Source organism: Rhinolophus ferrumequinum, chromosome 7 (assembly GCF_004115265.2).
Source record: "Rhinolophus ferrumequinum isolate MPI-CBG mRhiFer1 chromosome 7, mRhiFer1_v1.p, whole genome shotgun sequence".
In the NCBI taxonomy this organism is placed as follows: Eukaryota; Metazoa; Chordata; class Mammalia; order Chiroptera; family Rhinolophidae; genus Rhinolophus; species Rhinolophus ferrumequinum.
The window spans coordinates 33819633-33844857 of NC_046290.1; the positions used below are offsets into that span (position 1 = coordinate 33819633).

The window sequence follows — 25225 nt, forward strand, 5'->3', positions numbered from 1 at the left end:
TTTTGAGACCTCTATTTTCTTTATGAAGGAGGACCGGGTTTTCGCTTTCCAAAATAACAGTAACAGCAGCAACAGCGGCAACAAACACTTAAACTGTGTTTACCACATGAAGTGCTTGCCGCATATTAATTTTTCTGTTTCGTTTTCTTCATCTGTAAAATAGGAATTACATTACGTATTACCGAACCCCCACAACAACCCTGAAAGGTAGGTAGGTGACACCCAACAGTTCCTCAACCATTGTTTTCACGAAGCTGCCTAACCCATCTGTGAATGCCATCACCTCAAACGCCTGGTGATTTTCACACCTGAAATAGATTTTCAATCTCCCTGTTTCAAAGCCTAGAATAGGAAATGCTCAAGGCTATACAGCTAGGTATCGTCATAAGGTAGATTCAAACCCAGCACCCTGGCTGAGAAGTCTAAGCTCTCATTCACTGCCCTACACACGTTTTAAGAAGAGACACATGTAAAACGCTAGCTCTCTGTGCAGACTTACTCTGTTGTAAACTCTCCAGTGCCTCCCTTCCTACACCACCCTTTGCCCCTTCATTAGTCAAACACAGCACCTTCCTTACTTTGCTCTTGTCTTCTCCTCCCTGTCTTGCCTAAAGCCTCCAGGGATAGAAGCTGAAAGGGTGCTGCTTTGTCAGCGTACAGCTCCAGCATCTTTCTTCTTAGGGAAATCGCTAATAGTCATTGAAAATCCTTTATTAGATGCGTGGGTTAAGTCATTCCAGGAACATCCACTGAACGCTCAGAGTGGGAACGTTTAGCAGGAATGCAAATACTGTATTAATTTACTTTCTAGGATGAGCTTTTTAACTTAAAAGCCTAAAAATTCGCAGACAATTCGCTTCTCAACAGAAACCTTCCCTGGCGGCGGACACTCCGGCGCCTCACTGCACCGCACTGTCCACGAGGGGGCAATAGCGGCTACAGAGTCGGACCGGAGGCGAGCGCGGCAGCTCTGCTATCGCTTGGTCTCGCCTGGCGGTTCTCGGCCGTAGATTAGTGCAGCTGGGGACGTGGGAGGGTGCGGGCCCCGCCCCCGGCCGGCGGCTGCGGCTCAGCTCCGCAGTCGGCTCTGCCAGCGGAGCGGCGAGGAGGGCGCGCCGGGCGGGCGGGGGCTCAGGAGTGCGCGCTGCCTTCGGGGCTCCTCTCCGCGCGCCAGGGCGCGGGCTCCCCCTGGGGCCCCTCGGGCGGGCTCGGGGCGCCGGGAGTTGGGGGCCGCCCGCCGCGGCGCCGGGACCATGGCGCTGCGTGCCCGGGCGCTGTACGACTTCAGGTCGGAGAACCCGGGCGAGATCTCGTTGAGGGAGCACGAGGTGCTCAGCCTGTGCAGCGAGCAGGACATCGAGGGCTGGCTTGAGGGGGTCAACAGCCGCGGCGACCGCGGCCTCTTCCCGGCCTCGTACGTGCAGGTGATCCGCGCCCCAGATCCCGGCCCAGTGGGCGACGGCGGCCCGGGTGCCCCTGCCCGCTACGCCAACGTGCCTCCCGGTGGCTTCGAGCCCCTGCCCGTGGTGCCTCCCGCCTCCTTCAAGCCGCCGCCCGACGCCTTCCAGCCGCTGCTGCAGCCGCAGCAGGCGCCGCCGCCGAGCACTTTCCAGCCGCTCAGCGCCGGCTTCCCGTACGGCGGGGGCGCCCTGCAGCCGTCGCCTCAGCAACTCTACAGCGGCGGCTACCAGGCCAGCCAGGGCAGCGACGATGACTGGGACGACGAGTGGGACGACAGCTCCACGGTGGCGGACGAACCGGGCGCGCTGGGCAGCAGCGCGTACCCGGACCTCGACGGCTCGTCGTCTGGCGGCGGGGGCGCGGCCGGCCGCTACCGCTTATCCACACGCTCCGACCTGTCGCTGGGCTCCCGCGGGGGCTCGGCGCCCCCGCAGCACCACCCGTCGGGGGCCAAGAGCTCAGCCACCGTGAGCCGCAACCTCAACCGCTTCTCCACCTTCGTGAAGTCGGGCGGCGAGGCCTTCGTGCTCGGCGAGGCGTCGGGCTTCGTGAAGGACGGGGACAAGCTGTGCGTGGTGCTGGGGCCCTACGGCCCCGAGTGGCAGGAGAATCCCTACCCCTTCCAGTGCACCATCGATGACCCCACCAAGCAGACCAAGTTCAAGGGCATGAAGAGCTACATCTCCTACAAACTGGTGCCCACGCACACGCAGGTGCCGGTGCACCGGCGCTACAAGCACTTCGACTGGCTGTACGCGCGCCTGGCGGAGAAGTTCCCCGTGATCTCTGTGCCCCACCTGCCCGAGAAGCAGGCCACCGGCCGCTTTGAGGAGGACTTCATCTCCAAGCGCCGGAAGGGCCTGATCTGGTGGATGAACCACATGGCCAGCCACCCGGTGCTGGCGCAGTGCGACGTCTTCCAGCACTTCCTGACGTGCCCCAGCAGCACGGACGAGAAGGCCTGGAAACAGGGCAAGAGGAAGGCGGAGAAGGACGAGATGGTGGGCGCCAACTTCTTCCTGACGCTGAGCACGCCCCCTGCCGCCGCCCTCGACTTGCAGGAGGTGGAGAGCAAGATTGATGGCTTCAAGTGCTTCACCAAGAAGATGGACGACAGCGCGCTGCAGCTCAACCACACGGCCAACGAGTTCGCGCGCAAGCAGGTGACGGGCTTCAAGAAGGAGTATCAGAAGGTGGGCCAGTCCTTCCGCGGCCTCAGCCAGGCCTTTGAGTTGGACCAGCAGGCCTTCTCGGCCGGCCTGAACCAGGCCATCGCCTTCACCGGAGATGCCTACGACGCCATCGGCGAGCTCTTCGCCGAGCAGCCCAGGCAGGACCTGGACCCCGTCATGGACCTGTTAGCGCTGTATCAGGGGCACCTGGCCAACTTCCCCGACATCATCCACGTTCAGAAAGGTAAAGCCTGGCCTTTGGAGCACATAGTGTGGAATGTGTTGTTCGGGGTGAAAGGGATGACGTTGACAGAACTCCTGTACCTCTTTCAGACTAATACCCTGCAGGTCTGGAATCGAGCAGGGATGCGGGGGCCTGTGGGCAGGTAGCATCCTCCTTAAAATAGTTCCAGCCTGGGAGTGGGGACCCTTCAGAGAAGGCTCTGAGAGTCCTTTCTATGACACTGCTATCATTTCGGAGTTTGAATATTGAGTAATGAGTTTCTGGAGCCTGTAATCTTGTGTCTAGGGTAGAATTAGCGTGGAACCCAAATCATGTTAGGCATCCATTTGAACCCTGCAGTGTTACTTAACGATGGGTTTCGGGAGGCGTGGAAATAAAGGGGAAGAATTGATATCGGCAAATAAAGGTAAGTTTGCTTTCACTCTCCACGCCTCTCAGTCCCTGCTTGTGGAGAGGAATTGGGACTAATTCTCTCAGTTACTGGCTGGGGCCGTTTAAGGACTTCCTGCACAGGCTTCTTGCTTGCAACCTTTGTAAAATTTTAGGAAGTTTTAAGACATTCCGTTTAAGCTCAGTTATTTTGAGTTTGGAGTCTATTAAGACTGAAATTAAGAATATTATTTAGGAAAATGACGTAGGGAAACTACCCAGAATGTATAGAATCTAATATTGTGTATGAGAGCAGTATTTCTGGTGTCCCAGCGATTTAGCTGCCCAGCTGTCAGAGCTCGTTTTATTATAAATAATTTTTAGTGTCCCTAACTTCCGTTAAAGCAGCACTGAAAATTGCAGATTATTATTTTAAAAAGTGGTACCTGTCCTAACATCCCTCACTAATTTGCGTTCTGATAGAATGCCTTGAATGAGAGAGAATGGGAGGCTTTGGAGTTAGGGAGGTGGTTCATTGTGGAGGGCAAGAGAGGGAATCACCTAATCTAACTTCCTTCCAGGGTGGAAACCTTGGGTCACCAGGTCTGGTCTTCTGTAATGAAGTGCTCACTGCCTTTCCAGATCTGCCAGCCCAGTTATAAACAACCTTGACCTTTGAAATATTCTTCCTTGTATGTATTTGACTAAAATTTGCCTGTCTTCTCTTTCTGTTCCCTGGAAGCATACAAAATAAGTCTATTCCTCATCAACATGTCAGCCCTTGCGACCTTTGGAGACAGCAGTCTCACTTCCTTCCCCTCTGCTGTTCTCCTTCCCTTCCGAGTGTGTGAGTCCTCTGACTCACATTTTGTAAAGGCGGTCTAAAATTGAATTAGCTGCTTGAGCAACCATATCGCTGGCAGCCTGTATTGGACCTGCTTCTACATTCTCTACGTCTTTTTTGGGCATAAATTGCTATGAATCTTTGACTTTTTGGCTGGTGCTGGTGGGACTGACTCTTTGAACCTTTAATGCAAGACCTTACATTTAATTTTCATTGTTACATCAATCTGGACCCATGTTGACTGCCTTTTTACATTTTTATGTGAACTTAATGCAAATTGTTGGTAAATAATTGAGAGGGTAGAGCCAAGTACAGACACCTGCAGCCTTGACACAGGTGACTTTGTACTACCGGGTGGCATCACTTCATTCACTGGTTTTACTGTCATTCAGACCACATACTTGGTTTTGTCAAGTACCCTGCTGTTGGAATTATTAGAAAACGTATGATGTTTGTTCTGAAACCTGTTTTGAGTTTACAGCAGTAGTCCATGTAGTCTTATTAAACCGTGTGGTTTATTTATTTTTTTAATCCTAAAACTAAAATGATCTCCTATTGCTTGGGATTTGTGCAACTGCCTTCATTAAAACCAGTACCATTTTATGTGTTTAAACAGATTCCAGAGCACTGAACGTAATCTGTAGACACTTCGGAAAGAACACCGGTTGATATTCAATATAGTTTGTTTCTGCTGTAGCCTTGGTGTATAACGTATAGGGAGCCTGTGTCCCCAGATGTCATGTCTTTAGAATGTACTGCCTTTTAAAGCAGTAGTGTGCAGTGCATAAGGCTAAAAACATTTCCTTACAACCAGTGATTATCAAGGATGCTAGTGTTGGCGATTTTTAGGAATGCAAATGAGACAGATATCATAAGCCAGGCTAAATAAATAAAGTTTTTTTTAACATGTTATGGATCTTCAAAACTTGTGGTTGTAAAGAGCTGCTCACGCCTCGCCGCCGCCACCACCACCTTGATTACCCTGTTGCTATTGGAATGAATCTTTTTTGAGGCTGTGCACTTGGGATTTTGTTTACAGGTGGTTCTTTTCCCCAAGGTCTCAAAGCGTAATCACATCAAAGGTCTTACTGTGACTTTTGAGAGAAGACCAACAACAAAAAAAGATAAATGAAAATCTTTAAGCAATTTAAACAGTCTTTTGTTATAAACATTTGGTCCAAAGTTTACATTTCAACCTAGGGAGAAATTCAAAAGTTCAAAATAATTATTTCAACCCTTAAGTTCTCATTGTTTATAGTAAGAGAAAAGTAGTTTCACTACTACATTGTATATGTTCTAATCATACATTAGGAGGTCCACATTCAGATGAGACGGAAAATGATTAGAAAGTGCTTTTAATTTCTAAAGCAGTTAAGAAGGGGAGTTAATTAAGTTTCTCCCCCGCCCACCTTCATTCCTGGGAGAAAGGACAGGAATGTTAGACTCCTCTGAGCTATTTTGTCCAGGAGCATGCTTTTCCGTGTTCTAGATCTGTGCTGTTTAATGCTGGATCTGCCAGCCACATGTGGCTGTTTAATTAAAATAAATAAAATAAAGTCAGTTCCTCAGTCACACTGCTGTGTGTCAAGTGCTTTATAGCTAGTGACTCCCGTATTGGACAACAGATGTAGGGCATTTCTATCACCGCTGAAGGTTCTGGACAGCGCTTGCTGGACAGTTGGCTATGGTTTGACTTTCAATTCTGTCATAACTTTCTCCAGCAAATGAATGATCTTTTCATGTACTCTTCAGATAGTTTTATTTTCACTTGGTCATTTCATGACACCCCCTACCTTTCTCTATACGCTTAAGTAATGAAAACGGGGAGCGGAAGCTGGCCTTGCTACCTGGTAGACCCCTCTTTACAGAATTTGCCAGGCATTCAACTAGTGAGTGATATTTTTGTGCTGTGAGGACAGCCATCTGCTTTGCAGCCTGCCTTCAAGTCCCATTCAGAAAACACAACTGGTCTCAGGATGGACATCTGAGGCTGGTGAGGAACCAGCTCCAGAATGAGGGTGGAAAACTCAAGTACTCTTAAATGTGGACTGGCGTTTTTCTGCCTGTACTTACTACTGAAATCATTGCTTAAACTTAATAATGGTTTTAGGGTAAGTACTTCTGCAAAAGTGAAGAGAGCCACATGGTTCCTTTAGCTAAAAGAGAATTCTAGAATTCTAATTTTTTCATTGACTAATGGAGTCCTTGATAATCTAACAGACCTATTTTGGTTAATGGAGTTGTGTGTAGGAAGAAGGCAGCTTGCTCTAGTCTGCAGTACAGTAGATAGAAATTTAGAATCGGTTTGAATTTTATTCATATTTTGCTTTGTCTGAACAGGAATCCCTTAAATTCTTTGCTCATTGATCCCTAACTGGGCAGTATGCACATGTCCATCACAGCTTTGTAACCCTGTGGTCTCAATTTTTTTTTCTTGAAATGGTAGCCTTTTATCTTCTCTCTCTTTTTCATCCCTGCTTGCAGTCTGCTTTTATAATACTGATGTTGGTGAGTTTGGAGTAGTACATAGAATATATTTCACCATCAGTTTCTTAGCTTACTCAGTTTTGTTTTCAAAGGTATGATTAATCTCTAGTATATAATAAAGCTTAATCTGGATGGCAGCGAATCATGATGTAAAAGCTTTAGGCTTATCTCTTGGGGAATACTGCAAAAGGAAAAGACTAAACATTAGATGATAAGAAATATTGGTTTCATCTTTGTTTATGAATATGGACTAGATAGCCGGAGGGAGTCTTTTTAAGGGGGATTTTTGTGTGTGTGTGTAAGTTTCAGGTGCACAAAACAATGCAATAGCCAGACGTTTCACCCCCCACAAAGTGACAACCCCCCCTCCAAGGGAGATTTCTTTATTCCAGAGAAAAAGTATAAAATCGTGTAAAAGTGATTTGTTGGTAAATGTAGTCTGAGGGTGTAAAGCAGAGAGTCAGAACTAGACAAGTAAACAGGCTGGCAGTACTGTTTTCTGTACTCTTAAATTAAATATTCAGGGGCTACTTCATTGCTCTCTGTAAACGGTCCAGATGGAGCCTCTTTTCAACAAAAAACAGCCCCGGGACCTCAGGAATGGTACACCAGCAGTGGGCCGATCAGTTTTGCGGGATAGAATTTCACCATTGTGCTTCCTTTCACCACGTGTAGGGTCGGTCTAATGTCCCTCCGACATTAATTAAAGATAGCCGGAGTCCCAGCAGGGCATGCAAGGTAAGGCTGGGCCACAGTGAGCCCTTCCCTATCTGCTCCCCATTCTCCTGTGGCTAAAAATAGCCCTGAGAGGGTGGTGCCAGGAATACAGAGAAAAGGTCTAATAAGCGGGCTGTTTACAAACTCATCCTTATTTTGAAATCTCTGGGCTAGAAATTGAGGTCATTCATCGTTTTTGTTTTGGCCCCATCTTAATTGAACCTATTTCTCCTCTCTCCTATTTCTACCCCCAGTTATTTTTTAAGGAGACTTCAGTTGTAGTCTTCACCTTTGGCTCAGTCTGTATTTTCTTAGTGAAAATAAGGTTACTTTGGGGACTTTTGAAATGGATCACTGAGTTCCACGGTTAAAATGTCAGCGTGACTGGTCACGGTCAGGCTTGGTCATGAAGCTAGGTGGTGGTGACACTGCTGACATCACCTTGTCATTCCTCTCTCAGACGTCCTCAGAATCACACTGGGAAGCCCAGTCTGTTAGGCTCCTCACCGCAGGACCGAAGCAGGCAGGGACCTGCACTCCGACTCACGTTCTTCTGATGACTCTCGGATTCAATGGGACTTTCCTCTTTATTCAGAAATGTCATCCACATAGGTTCCTGCCTGGTCGTCTTAGGATTTCTAAACACGATGGTGGAACCCAAACAACTGAGAAGTTCTGGGAGTGGGGGGAGGCGGGTCAGTTCCCTTACGAGCATAAAACTTTCCTTAACCGACGTTTCTTCAGGCTGAATAAAAAATCTATTACTGTATTGTCTCAGAGTATTTTAAAATCAAAGTTTAATATCAAGTTAGATTTAATTTGCCATTTATTTATGAAGCTCTGTGATACGGTGAACTAAGTGATTATCACAAATAATGGCCCAGTAATGCTTAGCTCTGTTTGGAGAGACTGTACCCAGAAAACCCGTGCATTTGTCATCCCACTTGTGCAGAGCACAGATCCATACCTGCAGGAGGGATGGCCGGGACTCTGTGTGATCCTCACTGGGTTCTTTGACTAGTGACAGAGAAGCTATGTGCCGGGTTGCTAAGAGCCCCGCCAAGCCTGTGCAGAGGAAATGGGGCTGGCCTGAGTCTGATGAAGAAGCTGAGTCAGCTCTACCAATAAAGGGGCGTTGTGCCAAGCCACGCGCCACATGTGCAGTGTCATCACAGTGGCCAGTGCGGAATCTGGGGGACCAGTAGTGGGTGTGCCGGGAGCTTTGGACAAGTTATTTTAACCTGTATTAGCCTCAGTTTCCTTACTGGCAAAGTAGGAACGCTTCCTCATAAGGTCACTGAATGCTTAATTTTGAAAAGTATTAATAGAAAGGTACTTTTACCATGGGAGGCACTCACTTTCTTTAAAAGATAATTCCAGTCATCTTATCTCTCCAGATAGCCTATTACCACCAGAATTGTAGTATAAAAACAAAAGTATAAAAACCCAAGGAGTCATCGGTATAGCAGTCGAGTACAGTATTTTAATACAGCTAACTGGCCTGCATTGCACCAGGAGAAATGGTAACAGGAATAAATGTCTGTTATTTGGAGTCACCATTTTGTTGCTGTTCACATTAAAGAGCTTATGTAAATTATCTCCTGTCAGCTACTCCAGCCTCCAAATTACTTGTGTCCTTGCACAAATCACTTTGACTTTTCTGTGCTTCAGTTTCCTCATCTGTAAATAGGAGGTTCATGATTCCGTAGGGTTTTTTTGTTGTTGTTAGTTGACATTTTTTTTAATAGCATCATTTCTACCTTGAAAGTAAAATACTCCTCTAAGTATACGATGAACAATTAGACATTGTTTCAGGGTAGTTTCAATAGCATTCTGTCTGCTTATGTGACTTTGTAATTTGGGAGCATGAAAATCCTTTATCAGTTGATGTGAAAGAACATTCGTGTACATTTAGTTCAGATCAGCAAACCTGCTTACCCCACCAGGTGCTACAAATGTGAAAATGATTAATATCTGGCCTCCTGCCTGTTGGCAGAGCTCCCAGATGTTCTGAAGCCAAGGCGTGGTGGATGGCTGGACAAGTTCTCTCTGACCCAAATGAAGGGTGTAATAAATAGTCACCAAAGAGAGAAATTGTGATGGATTTTTCCCTCCTACAAAATGTATACTTCACTTTGAGTTCTCAGTAGTATCTCCTTTCCAAAAGTAGAAACCATTTTGTATTGTTGATCTTGTATTTGTGTCCTGATTAAACTTTAGTGTGAATGAGCTTTAATCCACATGTCACTTCTACTCCTTTTCTTAGAACTTTTTAATCTCTAGTTGTGATTTTATGTATTATTTAGCAAGTAGGAAGACAGTGGTTAGGAGATTGAGTTAAAAATCATTAAATTTATTCATGGGATCCTCTGAAAAATAAACCTGATTTTATTCAATGAACGTTTCCGTGTCAGATCAGTAAAGATGCTAGTGTTGCATGAATGGCCAAAACAAGCAAAGATCCCCACCCCTGTGGAGCTAGTATTCTGGCAGGGTGGAGACACAATGAAAAACAAACACAGTAATAAATTGTATGTTGGAGTGTGGTATGTTAGGGGAAAAACTACAAGCGGAGCAGGGCAGGTGGGATGGGGACGCAGAATGAAGTATTAAAGAGGGTGGTCAAAGTAGGCCTCACTGAGAAGGTGAAATTGCAGCGGAGACTTGGAGGACCGGTGGGGAGTTAGCCAAACAGGTGTCTGGGGGGAGCTCTCAGGCAGAGGGTACAGCTAGAGCAGAGGCCCTCCCCCCGCCCCCCTGGCTGCACAGCGGAGGGGCAGTGAGGCGGCCAAGTGATTGGACCGCTGAGGATCCTCGTAACAGGTGAGGTCGCGGAAGTTCTGATTCGCAGGGCTTTGTAGGTCATTGTGGGACTTGGAATAAAACCTGGAGTGAGACAGGAATCAGCAGGGTTTTGAGCCAAGGAACGATGCACAACTGGACCTTTAAACATGTAACTCCTGTTTCTGTGTTGTTAATAGAATGGGGAGGGGTGAGGGTGTCAAAGGCAGGAGCAGGGAGCCAGCAGGAAACTATTCCAGTGATGCAGGTGAGAGACAGTGGAGGCCTGAACCCGGGTAGGGACTAGGAGACAATGAGGGGGGCCCCACTCGGGGTATGGTTTGAAGGGACAATCAGCAGGTTTTCCTCGGGATCAGAGGAAGAGGCGTCGTCAAGTGTGACTCCGGTTTTGGGCCTGAGCAGCCGTAAGAAAGGCGTTTCCATCAGCTGAGATGAGGAAGGCTGTGAGTGCAGTAGAGGTGGGGAGGGGCAGCCGCACTTGAGGTTCATCCTTGTAGATCAACAGGCTCCCCACCCCCACACAGGCACAGACGAGGAGGCCTCCGGTCTGCTTCCTTTCCTCCGAGCATCCCACTGGGCCACGGCCCTTTCCCAAGTAATCACGGAGGGAATGCTAACTGGTGTGCCAAAGGCTATATGCGTTGCTCTGTTCCTGGGTAGTGTGTGGCGCTCATGTTTTATGTTCCTCTAGTATGTGGCTCCACTGTGCTGTATGTGCATAGTAAGCGCTTCATGAACGCTTGTTGAATTCATGAAGTAGGAACTCAGTAAGTGCTTCTCAGTTGATTTTGAAAGAGATGTCTTCTGTGATTTATTGAATGTTTTTGTTTTTCTGTTTATATGATGATGGATAACAGAGTTTAAAAGTGTATGAGAAATAAAGATAGGGTCTGGATATATTTTATGGGTGAAGTCATTAGTGAACATGTGAGTGATTTAAAAGTCTTAGACTTAACGCATCTATGAAATGACGTTCTAAAATTCATTGGGGAGAAGAGAAGGAGTTTTAAAATGCTTTATTTCATGTGCCAGAAAAATTAATATTTTGTACCTCATAATTTCACTTTATATTGATTGTTGATGTATAAGTATTTCATTGTAATACTTTTTCTGGGGTCCCTTTTGTTTAACTCAAAGTGTAAGATCCAGAGGGAGTGAATTCACCTCATTGAATGTCTTGGGTACACAAAGCACTGAGCGTAGGTGTTGAGCAGTAGGTACCTGCCCTCCTGGATGGTGCAGTTCCGTAAGGGAGACAGGATGGGTATGCGGGCCATGGAAATAGGTAGATTTAAATTAGTGCCGGTAGTAAGAGCGCATGTGAGTCCAGAGGATGTCAGTGTCAGTTGTGTTAGAGTCTTGGGTGGGTGGCATTTGTTTTTCCCCTTTGAAAGATGGTCATATTTTGACTTCTGGAGGAATATAGATGGAAAGTGCATTCTTGGTCTTAGAAATGCTTTAGGATATGTTTGACAAGCACATTAACAGCTGATTCACTGCGTGCCTCGTGCTCAGCCCTTGGAGTGGTTACAGCTGTAAGTTGGGCCCCACCCTGGCTCTATTGAATCAAAATGTCAGGAACATGCAGCCTGGACATTGGTGTTCTCAAAATCACATGATTTGGACATGCTTCTAGGTTGACAACTGTTGCTGAAATGATGGAGGGAGCACTGTGGAAGATCAAACAGCGTGTGGATGTGGTCAGGGCCCCACTTTAGATGGACAGGTCCTGGTGACAGGAGTAAAGGGTGGCTCAGGGTGGGGCGAGGTGGGAAGCTCATATAGTGATTTAGGCAAGACGTGATGAAACCCTAAATTGAGGAGGTGTCCATGGGGGTGGGGAGGAGGAGACAGAAGCGATTGTGTGCCTACAGGAGTGGCGTAAGCGACAGGGAGGAATATAAAATGACCTGCAGACTAGGGGTTGTGGAACCAGCAGAGATGCTTGGAGGTGGAGCAGGGTCTGCAAATTATAGCCTGTGGTCCAAACCCACCCAGGTGCCTGTTCACAGCACTTGAACTAAGAATAGTTTTTTAATTTTTAAATGATTCCATTTTTAATGGTTATGTAAATAAGCCTGGATTTGCCTTGACTTGCAAAGTGTCAAATATTTACTCTCTGAACCTTAAAGTGTTTGATGACTCTTGACTTGGAAGTCAAGCAGGTTAGGGAGTTGGAATGTAAGTAGCAATTGCCATTAGGAGTTGCTAAGGTGTTTTGAGTATTTACTATGTGAGCAGCAGTGTTCTGGGCAGTTACATACATGGTGTCAAATGCCATTCAAGAGCAAGTGTGACAGCAGAATGGTTGTAAGCATACAGTCTACAACCTGTTGGGGTTGAGCTCCCACCAGCTTCACTGTAACCTTAGGCCATGGACTTACCTTCTCTCAGCCTCAGTTTCCTCATATGTAACATGGAATAACCATTTTGTAGAAAATCATTTTAAGCTTTAATTTTAGCTACTGTATTTGTTTCCTAGGGCTGCTGTAACAAATTACCACAAACTGGGTGGTTTAAAGAAACAAATTTATTTTCTCACAGTTCCGGAGGCCGAAATGAAGGTGTTGGAAGGGCCATGCTCCCTCCAAAGGCTCTGGGGAGGTGTGGGATTGGGGGTCCTTCTATGCTTCTTCTAGCTTCTGGTGGTTGCCAGCAAGCCTTGCTGTTCTTTGGCCTGTAGACTCCAATCTCTGCCTCCGTCTTTACCTGGTATTCTTCCTACATGTCTGTCTTTGTCTTCTCTTTTGAGGAATCCAGTTACGGGATTTAGAGCCCTCCCTAATCCAGTCTGACATCACCTAAACTAACGACATTACAAAGACCATATTTTCAATAGTCATGTGCTGCTTACCAGTGAGGAAATGTTCTGAGAAATGCATGGTTAGGAGATTTTGTCCTTGTGTAAATATCACAGAGGGCACTTACCCAAACCTACATGGTCCACACAGCCTGCTACACACCTAGGCTGATGGCACAGCCTACCACTCCTATGCTACAAACCTGCACAGCGTGTTACTGAATGAAACAACATGAGATTAAATCAAACACGAGAAAATGATGCAATCAAGACATGAGGTAAACACGAGATGTATGAGGCTGCTGCCGGCCTAACACAACTTACTGTTTTACAGCAAACTGTTTTTTATAAGTAGAAAGTACACTCTAAAATAATAAAAACTACAGTATAATAAATACATCAACCAGTAACCGTCATTTATTGTCATTGTCAAGTATTGTGTACTGGACACAGTTGTACGCGCTATAGTTTTACACGACTAGCAGCTCAGTAGGTCTGTTTACACCAGCATCACCGCAAACACGTGAGTAATGTGTTACGCTATGATATTATGTCACTGGGTGGTAGGAAGTTTTCAGCTTCATTATAATCTTAAAGGACTACCATCTTTCATATATTTGTAGTCAGTCGTTGACCGAAATGCGGTTATACAGTGTGTGACAGTAAGGCCACACTCACAGGTTCAAGGTGGACATGAATTTGGGGGGATGCTCTTCAACCCAGTGCAGCTATTAACTCCCCAAAGAGGTGGTATCCCCATTTGGTACCAGTGAAAACCTGAGGCCTGAGGAAGTTAAGTGATTTCCAGGACCACACAGCTAATGAGAGCTAGGATTTGAGTTCTTTTTTTTTTTTGCCTTGACCTCAGACCCGTGCTCTTTATGCTACAGTACCTAGTTTGCCTGGTAGAAAGTTGAGTTTTACTCTACAGGCAGTCAACAAGTTTGAAATTAACTGAAGAAATGGTATTTGAATCATGATTAAAAGAGCAAACATATTTTGAGGGATGACTGTATGCTACGCATGATGCTTCACATTTTATAGTCAGTAATCCATTTAAACCTCAGGAGATTTTGAGGTACGTACCCTCATCATCCCCAGTTTGTGGACAGGAGGGGAAGTATGAGTCCTCGGAGGCGTCCCGGTGTGCAGTCTGGCTCCTGGGCAGGGCTTCACGAAGCGCCTGTTGGTTCAGTACACCTGACGGGCTGTTAGAGTAACACCAGGCGAGAGGGTGGCTTTGGATGGGAGCAAGTGACATCGACTTCAGGAGGTGGCTCTCAAGTCTAGGGTTACCTTTGAGGTTGTAAGTTTGGGTGACAGAAAGTGATGCCAGGAATAGAAGTAGGCAGGTTAAGAAGAGCAGGATTCAGGGGAAAGATAAAGAATGGGGCTGAAGGGTGTCTTAGAAATCCTACTTTCTGGGCCTTTTATTATATTCAGTTGTAGTGACATTTGCGATTTTCACAAAAGCCACCTATTGTCTGCAGTAAGACATCTTTAACTAAATACGCATAGATGTCAGCATGGGTTATCTGTAAGTTTTCATGTTTTATGACTTGTATTCCATGTCTATTTTAAAATGATGTATTTCTAGGTGCTTTGTTTTATCTTTAGTTGGTTCTTTATGATCTAGTTCGAGGAAGTCCAGATGCGGCCAGAGTGAAGATTCCTAGCCACTGGAAACCTGGTCCCTGCCAGCTTGAAGAAACAGGACAGCCCAGGCTCAAGGGTGTTCCGAAGTTTAAAACAACTGATTTAGGAATTGTCCCCAAAGCTTAGTGATTGTATGAGATGCGAGGTGCCGGGCATAATGGCCGCAGTGGGCAGCACTAAGGAAAGCGGTGAAGGCTGTGCTGCCCACCGGTTAGTGCCACCAGGGAGCAGCTGGGAACACCAGGGCTTGCAATTCATTCTAAAGTTAAAAACTAGACATCATTTTGGAAAAATACCTGAGAGCAAGAAATACGTTCTTTGGCCGTATTCTTCTAACCACAGCTTTAATTTTAACTGCAGCGCTCTCTGAAGCTTTCCTACAGTCGGGGATCCTGGCTTTGGGTGTGTCCCTGGCTTCGCTCCTCATGAGCTGGCGATGAGCTGGTGTCTCTTCACTCTCTTCCTGCCCCATAGAGAGAAGCTTGTGTGGTGAGCAGCTTCTGCTAGATTTATTTTAGCTTGGGTCTCCCTTCACAAAAAAAAGAAACTACTACAGTTTTACCTTTGCTTAAAGGTAGTTTCCAAAGTTCACTCTTCTCTTTCGTACAAATATGTTTTTGTACATCAGAAAATCATCTGAACCTCACCTGATGGCAGCTTGCTAACATCTTTATTTGTGCAGACCAGTAGCTGTGCCCATATATCATATCAAAAGAATTATGAAATTAGGAATTATGAACTGCAGACCTCAGGCATCAGTTGGGTTCTCTGGATTTAAACCATTATATTGATTTTGTAAAATCAGTTGTTTCTTAAAGTTTTATTGTACGTTCATGATTATTAAGAATATTCTTTCAACCTCATTAAGATTCTGAGGGTATAAAATCTTTAAGAAATGATACATACTTTTCTTATTCTCAAATTTTAAAGTCTTTATCTATATTTGGTTGGCCATAGGCAAATCAACATTTTCACCACTGTATCCAGACTCTTCTGAAATAAAAAATGTGTTTACAGAATTTTCTTGAATTTATCACCCTACTAACTGTATCACATATTTAATATTCAATATAAGCTGAAACACAAGAACCTTTATATATATAAAATTGCCTAGCCATGAATAGCCTATTTTACCAAACAAGCCACCAGAAATATAACAGCCATGTGACTTCCCTCTTCATTTGTGGAACAAAGTAAACTGTATGAATGTGTGCATAGTGAATAAAATTAATCAAATGTTTTAAGTTGTGATACTCTCAAGTGAATGCTTTCATTCATAGTAAATGTCATTCTGCCCGTACATATTTCATGATTACTGAATGAAGCTCTAAGGGTTGCTTAATTAGGATGTAATAAGGTTTTTATCTAGAACAAACTGCTTCTTACTGTATCTTCAGGACCAAACCAAGTTTAGAGGTCTGAATTCTTTTAATAATTATATTTTTCATCATCAAGCAACCAGTTTTTTGGGTTTTTTTTTTCCAATTTATTTTCCTTGTCCCAACCCTCTTCCCTCCTTCTCAAAAGTTCTGTGTTATTTATTTATGAATTGAAAGTGAATTTTAAATTAATTTTACCTTTGCATTTTGATAGTTCTTCCCTTTAGGACCGTTAGTCCCTTCAAAAGCTTGCTCTCACTGACTTGAGTTCAGTATTACTATTTGCACCCTCCGGGGCTTATCCACACGGCCCATGCTGGAGCCCCCTTAGTATGACATGATACAGGAGTGTAATTTCTGAGGGTCTGGAGGCTAGTCGTGGGTTGCGCATCCCTGAGATGGGCAGCTGAGGGGGCTTGGTGCTCTGCTGGTACTGTGCACTGTGTACTGGGGCTGATCCGCAGGCTCTGAGAGCTCCATGGGTGAGGCGTTCCAGTCAGACCAGGCAGGGACCTGGGAACTGCCTGCGTTACTGAGCTGGGCAGACCCAGGTTCCCATGCAGCCGGCCTTCACCGTGTTTCCCCGGAAATAAGACCTAGCCTGACCATCAGCTCTAATGCGTCTTTTGGAGCAAAAATTAATATAAGACCCGGTATTATATATTATGTTATATTATATTTATGATATTAATTATATTATACCTGGTGTTATGTTATATTAAAATAAGACCAGGTCTTATATTAATTTTTGCTCCAAAAGGCACATTAGAGCTGATGGTCCTGCTAGGCCTTATTTTCGGGGAAACATGGTAGTAAAGTTATTTGTTCCCTGTGCTTTACTTTCCACCTCTGAAAATGGGAGCGATAATTGCTTTTCTTTTGGGGTTAAAGAGAATGAAATGAGACATGCAGGTGCAGAGCACGGGCCTGCACTGAGCGTGTGCTCATATGTGACTATTTTGCCTGGATGGACGGCCGTCCTGCCTTTCTCTGTTAGGTGGATATTGGCCTTTGTGTTTTGAGATGTTTTCCTCAAAAAAAAAAAAAATCACAAAGTAAATATTTGAGCAGAGAGGGGAAAGAGTAATAGCAAGTGGGTGGGTGGAGACCAAAAAGTAGGAAGGAAAGGGGAGGGAAGAAGTTAATGGGGAGTTAGCAGGGACTGGGAGGGTGTGGGTACCGGTGATGAGAGGATAAGAGTGAAATAGGCCACTTGACCAAATTAGCATTTTCTTTTCAACATTTTACATGTACAAGTGAATGAAGAAAAACAGGCCTAGTCCAATCTTGGGCAACTTCTGCTCACCTGTTGCCGTTGCCCTCAGTCTGTCTCCCGTCTCTCACTCACACCATGGCTTCGATTTTCTGGGGCAAAGCCCTGGGAAGACAGAAAATCTAGTTGGTGTTTCTGGCATGTTCACGATTTCAAAGTGAAATAAACTGCTTGCTTTCTTTTTTTTTAAAGGGAGAAAATGTAGCCTTTGGATCCCTGTTGCTTAGTGACTGACTGGGCCTTTTGTATAATTGGTCTTAGGAGGGACAAAACATACTGAGAATAAGAAAGTTAGTTGAGGAAAGGAAGGCAGAGTTCAGGTGCAAAAAGGACCCGATTGGGGGTGTTTGAAGCAGCCAGCAAGACCTCGGGGGCCTCGGGAGGTGGAGGACAGGGATGTAAAGAGGGAGACATTGAAAGGAGGCCAGACAGCGTCTTCAACTCAGGTTAAAATGCCAGAGGCAGTACAGTGTGGGACAGGAGTTTTTATTCCCCGTCTCATTTTGCTGGGTCAGAAGTTCCCAGGGAAGTGATTTCTCTCTGCAAATCAGGAGGAAATAAATGATGCTTTCATTTCAGTGCAGTGTGGCTGTGTTTGCTGCTGTGCTTACGTCCGGCCTGCAGTGGGGTTCTCATTACGTGCTCATTGACTGGCTGACACCAGAGCTTTACTACTCTCATTTTAGGAAAACCAAAAATGACATTGGAATGCTTCTTAAACAGTTTTTACTGATGGAAATAATTTTAGTGGCATGCTGTGTAAATAATATGATGGTTTTGAAAACGGTGCTGACTTCTTGGATCATAATATATAATGATGAGTTCGAGCCCTTTAAGGTATAATGTTAGTGAACCTTGTCAAATGAGTAAATGCCTTAGTTTTAATTATTTTGTGTTCATTACAAACATGTGTAATATAATTCCTGTAAAACTGAGTACATACGGATTATGAACCAGGTCGTAGTTACTTCATGCCTTGCTCTGCAGCCTCAGCACATTCTAAAACCGTGCAAGACGGCTCACATTGGTAAGATACACAGGAAAGGGAAGGAGCGGGATGGCAGTGAATTTAGGACGTGAGTTCTGTGGTGCTGAGTTTGATGATGGGGAAGGTGGCAACGTGCCTTTCTTTGAGCCTGGGCAATTGCAGTAAGTATGAAAATGAACCCCATTAGGAATTTTGTATGTACAGCGTCAGTTAAGAATGCCGAGTCCAGGATATTTTGTTAATACCAGTCCTAAAAGAAAGTCAAAATACGGATTTAGTTTTCCTTTTATTGTTCCATAAGTGGAAAGGGAGGGACCCTTTTCAGTAGAGTGTAGCAGAGGACTTGGTGGCATGTTATTAATAAATGGAGAGTGGTAGGGCTTTCAGGCCGGCAGGGTCTGTGCCATGAATTAGCTGTGGGACCTTGGACAAGTCACTTAGCCTCTTGTTTGTAAAGTTGAGAGAACTGTACCCAACACTCTTCTAAAGCCTTTCAGCTCTTTAAAAAATATATGTATATAATTCTGGAGACCAATTCCTTCGAATCAAGCCTCCTGACTTGTCCAGCGGGTGTCTGTCTGTCAGCGCTGGGTGAGGAGGAGGAAGCCCTCGGGGTGTCTGCTCCTCCGTGTGGGGTATGAGTTTCTAAGGGAACTTTCTATCTTGTGGAGAAATTCTGATAATTCTCCCAACTAATTGAATAATTAAATTGAGTCTTCCACTGAAAGTTCATTCTCAACCTTTAAGCCTTTTTTAGGAGGAGCTCTGTGTTCCTTTCTGTCTCCTTCCACAGAGATTGTGCTGAGGAAGAAACGACTGAAATCTGTTAGACTCGGCCTGGTGTCCTGGAGGGCAGCTGAGTTCCTTTTGCCTGTTTGGGAGCACAGCAGTGGGGTGTGGGTGAAGTATATTGCCTCACTTTCAATAGTACCTTTCCCTGTACTTTAAATACATTTTAAGAATGTATTTTCAGCGGAGTAACCTGGGGAGGCTGCACTATTTTGTGTGTTACCTTCTTGTAAGTTGTATTTTCTTCTGAACTAGAAATGTTACCTTTTTTTTTTTAATGAAGAAGAATATACTCACACTGCTGTATTGTCTGCCACCCCTTCTTACCCTTTCTTATTTAACCTCAGAATTTAATACTTGGCTACATTTTATTTTCATAATAAAATCCTATTATGTCCATATAGTATTCCAGAGGCAACTACCTAATGTCTGTCTGTTAGCCCAAGAAACGATTTCGTAGTGTGTACTTAGATTCCCATTCTAAAATGTTTTTCCCTCTGATCACTCCTGTTTTTCCTTTTATTTTAAAACTGTTGCCCTACTCATGAGTATTATGGAGTCTTTGGTTCACCCTAGCAGTGACCATTTTTCACCTTAGACTTTATTGTGTAATTTCTCTCCCTTATTTCATTTCCCTTTTCTGTTTTGAAAGCAATGCGGCAATGTTTATGAGGGGAGGGGGCTGGCAGGGGGCAGATTCCTCCTAAATTAGCCACTTAGAAAGTAGAGGTTTTGTAAACCTTTGTCTGTTTTTGTATTGATTCCATGACACAAATGGGTTCCCTTTGTTCTTTAGATTCTGGGCAATGTTTTTAGCTTTTATTTACACTCCTCTTGGGTTTAGTAAAAAATGCAGTACAGCTAAGAGAATGCTTAGAAGATGCTGTGATGCTTTGTTACAGCGCTGCAGCTAGTTACATTGTACCTCTGCAATTGCTGCTTGAACAGCTACAGACTACTTACTTTTTTTTTTTCTATATCATTTATTTATTTTTAGTTTCAGGTGTACAAAACAATATAATAGTTAGACAGATTACTTATATTTTTAAAGGTATCCTTTAAAAGTAGCAAGTCTGTAGTGATCTGTATTTGCCCCAATAGTTTCTAATCTCTCTCTCCTTAAAGTCTATACCTGATTGAAAATTTGGCTATCTCTGTCTTTATCATGATATTTATGAAGTGTAGAAATGTGTACAGATAATTTCCAGTTTGAGAGTTGTCAAATCAATTGTATAGGTCCTGAGTTGTTTCAGGCATGTAAGTCTTATCACCTCAAAAAATAATTTGAGCCCCTGAAACAGGGACCATGTCTCTTTTCTAAAAAACATCATGTATCTCCTTGTACCTCCTTGCCACTGCACTCCTAATACGTTAATGCCGCCATGGATTTGATTGCTTTAAGTGGGTTAAACCAAAATTCCAAGTGGAATTGGCTTTTGGCTGCTTACTCTCCTCAATGGTTGGTTCTGCCCTTCCTAGCTTAGGAAATAATTTTTTGCCTGGATGTCCAACTGAACCAAAGCAAAGTCCATGTATTCCTAAAGGGACTGTATGTTACTGTTTTCAATGGTAGTTCTTAACTTATATCATCTGTGGGCAGGGGGACAGGCACCCCGCCTCCTTCCGTGTAAGTTTGGGCTTAGGTTTTGGAAGATATTGAAATATGTGCTTCTTTTTCAATATTTTGTTTTGTGGTACCCTGTGTTACTACAAAGATAAGACAATCAGATATCTTACAAATATTAAAGGACTTTACAGGCACAGTTAGTGAATTGAATGAGATTAGTAAGATTCCGGAAATTTTCAAAACCTATAGAGTTTATTTTACATACGCACAGGCCTTCTGAATTGCATGTCAGAATAAAAGCCAGGGACCTGGTAAGGAAGGTGAGAAGGGAGAAGGACGGAAGGCTGGCCCAGGGGAGGAGAGGAAATAGCTGGTTCTCATCGGCCCCACCTTCATTCCCAGCACCCGGCTCACTTAGGCCCACCTTGCTTTTTTGCCCATTCATTCTCCAGTTTCTTTTCTCAATATCTGTGGTGTGTGCTTTGAAGTCAGTTATGCATTCAGATCCCATCTCCATCTCTTACTTGATTACCTGCTGACTTTTAGGCTCGGAGAGTTTGAGTGGCTTAGTCAGTTTCCTTGTAAAAATGGGAATGATGGCTGTTGTAGAGTTGGCAGTGGGGTTAGGGGTAGTGTACAGAAAGTGCCTAGCATATACTGGGGGTGCCAAAAAGAATGTATGCACATGACTTGTATTCATCTTTTGTTATCGATATATATTGAGTATTACAATTTTAATACAGTTTTTTCCTTTCTTAAAATGTGCATACTTTTTTGGCACCCTCTGTATTAGTACTGTTTTTGGCAGCTACCATTCACTGTTCCTTGCCCCCCCCCACCCCCACCTGCCATCCCTTTCCTCCCCAAACTTTTCCTCAGTACACTGCCTGGCATATAGCAGGTTCTCTGAGCATTTGCGTTTGTGCCACATTTCACGTTATCTTGGAGAAAGCCATATTCAACTCCCATGCATAATTACATACTTTGTGGTCCTATTTCACTTAGTGTTATGGTGGTGTGCCTGTCCTCAGTGTTCTTTTTGAGGTGACTTCCTCAAGAACTTATAGGGGGCAGGGACATGGATGCTTAAATGTTTGGATCCCCGCCCCCCCCCCCCCCCCCCCGTTCCAGCAGTGTGCTCTATACATGTTGGGCCCTCATAAATATCTGTTAAACGAATTAAAGTTCTTGCCCCAGAACCCAACCTTTTGGGGCTTTGAAGAGAACAACATTTGTATTATTTACTAAATAAATTCATACTTAGGAGAAAAATAAATCTTAAATTCTTCCTGGCTCCTTTGGTGTGTCCACTTAAAAAGCTTAAAGATGTTAAATGCCAAAAGGCCTCAAAGAGATTTAATACTTGCTGCTGTGTCCAAGAGTTTTGGAAATGTATGCTGATGTGATAAGTTGCAGAAACTTCAGACTTGTTCATTTTGAAGTTGGTTTTTATAGATGCACATGTGCAATTCTGTGTAATAGAAGGTAGTTTCTGAGAATATGGTGATCTCATTTGGAGTTTGACAGGCTGCAACTTGGTTGACATTCACACAGCTCTGGGCCAGATTTCAGAACTCCTCTGTGCTGGACCCTGTTCCCCATCTTGCAAAGCCAGACTCTGAGAACTAGAAAGGTAATACTTGCAGCATATCACCATACGGAGAACAGGCGCTACACAGGTGCATTGGAATCTGAGCAGGGGGGACGCCGCGTGCCCAGTGTTTGAACAGTGGGCGAGGGCACCTCTGAAAAATGCTCAAATCACCTGGACTTTTCTCGCTTAACTTCCTGTTCTCTCTCTCTCTCTCTTTTTTTTAAATCATTTTAAACAAAGAATAGGAGATTTCATAATATCCTGTTCTTAGTCATATTTTTGAAATTTTTTTCCTTTAGTTCTGTCTCCTAGGCTTTCCTGGTCTTTTCAGTTTCAATTTTTGCATATAAATTGTGAAACTTGCACAAATGTGACAAAGACATTTGCTACAAGAAATTATTTTTTCCGCTTTTTTTGAGGCGAGAGCCTTTTCTCTTTTTAATATAAACTGCGAGGAGGCAGACTTTGTTGCTTCCCTAGTCTTGTCAGCTATAGTAGAAATGTTACATGTGCCAAACTTTCAGTGACAAGCTTCTTAGTCGAATCAGTCAAGGGTTTTCTTGAAGCCTTGTTAATGTGAATAACGAATGACTTATCTCTATGGAGCAGACGCCACTTCTCTGGGCAGGGTGAAGTGGAAGTAGGGTGTTCTCTCCGCTCCAGGGCTGTGCTATTTTTCATTTAAAGATCTCATTTAGAAAAAATAAATGAAAATATACACACATAAATATATACATATATATATATATATATATATAACATTTGTTGTTGGATTTTAATTTCTCAGGTCTTTGAGCTATGCCAAAACAATTTTTTTTTAAGCACACTGTTTAACCTCTGAGGGCTTCTATTAATAATATAGTTTCTCTATGTTATTATATAGGAGATTTAAAGAAATTTAGAAATAGAGCTTTTCCCGTTGTATATTTCACCATTGGCTAAAACTGAACATTTGTGAAACAGAGTTCTCAGCTTCCCCACTTCCTCCTAAACAGGCTACCTTTTTTTCCCCTTAGTATCATGTTCTCAGACTACCAAGCCAGGTGTCCTAAACGTTTCTCTCTCTTTTCTCCCACTGTGGTTTAGTAGAATGAGTGCTAGATGGAGTTAGGAAATCTGAGTTCTTCAGCTGGCTGTGTTCAAGTAATTTGAGCTTTATCATCACTCTTTTCCAAGCACCCATGGATATCCTTTATTTCCTGCCCGTAAACATCCTCAGCCTCTGTGTCCTCAAGTGATTGTGCTTCTGGGGGAGGGTCTGCCCTCATGTGGCGCCTGCCAAGGTGACCATCCCTTTCCCTCCCCCTTGCAGACACCCTTTGGTGACATTCTTGACAAGATGCTATTGGCACTGCAGGCTTCACTGCCAGGTCATCCTTAGGGCAGACTCAAAACTCACTAATCCTTACAGCCCCTACACAAAAGATGACAACTTCTTACTTACAGGGCCCTTACGCTCCAAGTGTGGGTCTCCTGATGGAAAATGGAGTCAGAACCAGGCGTAACCAGGCATGCATGCATTATTTACCCTTTTCTTGCCAACGATAGCGGGATTGTAAGCCCCAGTGAAGTCAGCCTCCAACTGTAGTTTGCCAACGTTGCCCTCTTCATGGCATGTCATGATTTCTAAAACACAACCTAAGTTGGTGCTACCATGTTTCAGAGTCTATATCTGGAGTCTTACAGTAATTCTTTGGTGAGACTTTCTGAAGTGGGTTTGTATCCTCTGCGGGGCACTGTGTTTATGGGTAACTCTTAATGTATGTGTATGTAATGGTGTCACACCTTTCCCTTAAAAATGTGAAAACTGCAAGTTTTCTTGGTTTCTCTTTTTTAGGGACAATTCCTTGCAGATCATTATCTGTTATGTATAGTATCTCTACTGGAAGAGATAAAACAAACCAGTTAATTGGTCAATGGCAAATGCTAGTTTTAATAAGTGAAATTGCAGCGGTGGAGGTGTTTTCAGAAACTTTACCAGATTGCTTTTTAAAAAAAAAAAAAATCTCTTGAAATTCCAAAGGACTTTAAAATAGCTCAGGCAAGTATTTATAGTGCTCATGATTCTGTTTACTATGTAACTGCTGTGGCATTGCAATATATGTATGCATTTTTTAATTAATTTTTTTTTTAACTACAGGAGCTCTTACCAAAGTAAAGGAGAGTAGGCGACACGTGGAAGAAGGGAAGATGGAAGTCCAAAAGGCTGATGGCATTCAAGATCGCTGTAACACTATTTCTTTTGCCACCCTGGCTGAAATTCACCACTTCCATCAAATTCGAGTGAGAGACTTTAGATCACAGATGCAGCATTTCTTACAACAACAAATAATATTTTTCCAAAAAGTGACGCAGAAGTTGGAAGAAGCTCTTCACAAATATGATAGTGTTTAATGACAGGACATTGGATTGTGGAGTTCTTTCAGTTCAAGGATAATTTCTACAGCAGAATAAAAACTGCTATCAAAGAGCTATTGCCAACTATCAGTGGTGGTACAAGGATGGTTTTGTGTTAACTGAGACTTGGCTGAATATGTAATTATGTAGGAAAGAAACAGTTAATATGGTTATATAATAGAAACAGTACCACACATTGTAACTAAATTATACTATGTATGCCTACACTACCATTGTAACTTTTCGAATAATGATTATACTATTTGCCTTATTGCTTTTTGAAGTATGGGTATTTTAGTGCATACTTTGTAGACCTCAAAACCCATGAAGGGTCTCAAAGAAGCTGGCTGGATAAAAGCCTGCTGTGGATGCCTTTTTACTCTCACAGATTGGGATTACCTAAATTCAACCTGTTCTCTGTTTACAAACTCCAACTAGAGCAGCTATGCGACTTTGTGCCTTTAGACTCTTGGTTTTCATTTCTCCACCTTAACCCCACACCCACCTCCTATCCTCCCCCCACCCCTGCTTTTTGTTAAGTTCCATAACTTTGCTGATTGAAAGAGTGAAAAGCCAGTACATATAATGACAAACTGCTGGTAAGTTCATATTGGCATTGGGGGCAGGTAGGAGTATCAGCTGTCATCAGTTTGCACAGCAAATTTTGTCTCCTGGTACATGCTGGT

At 43.9% G+C, this 25225-nt stretch overlaps 1 protein-coding gene across 1 annotated transcript; it reads left to right on the forward strand.

Annotated features, from left to right (window-relative positions):
* The first annotated feature begins 1078 nt into the window (after positions 1-1078).
* SNX18 (sorting nexin 18) lies at positions 1079-24995 on the forward strand. Its single transcript, XM_033110734.1, has 2 exons — positions 1079-2877; positions 24283-24995. The coding sequence occupies exons 1-2, from the start codon at positions 1254-1256 to the stop codon at positions 24534-24536; spliced, it is 1878 nt and encodes a 625-aa protein (XP_032966625.1). The 5' UTR covers positions 1079-1253; the 3' UTR covers positions 24537-24995.
* The last annotated feature ends 230 nt before the right edge of the window (positions 24996-25225 follow it).

Bases quoted from the DNA above. Each gene is read 5' to 3' on its own strand.
- SNX18 (XM_033110734.1), top strand. From the start codon at position 1,254: ATGGCGCTGCGTGCCCGGGCGCTGTACGACTTCAGGTCGGAGAACCCG. The intron at 2,878-24,282 runs GTAAAGCCTGGC...TTTTAACTACAG, and splicing joins CATCATCCACGTTCAGAAAG to GAGCTCTTACCAAAGTAAAG.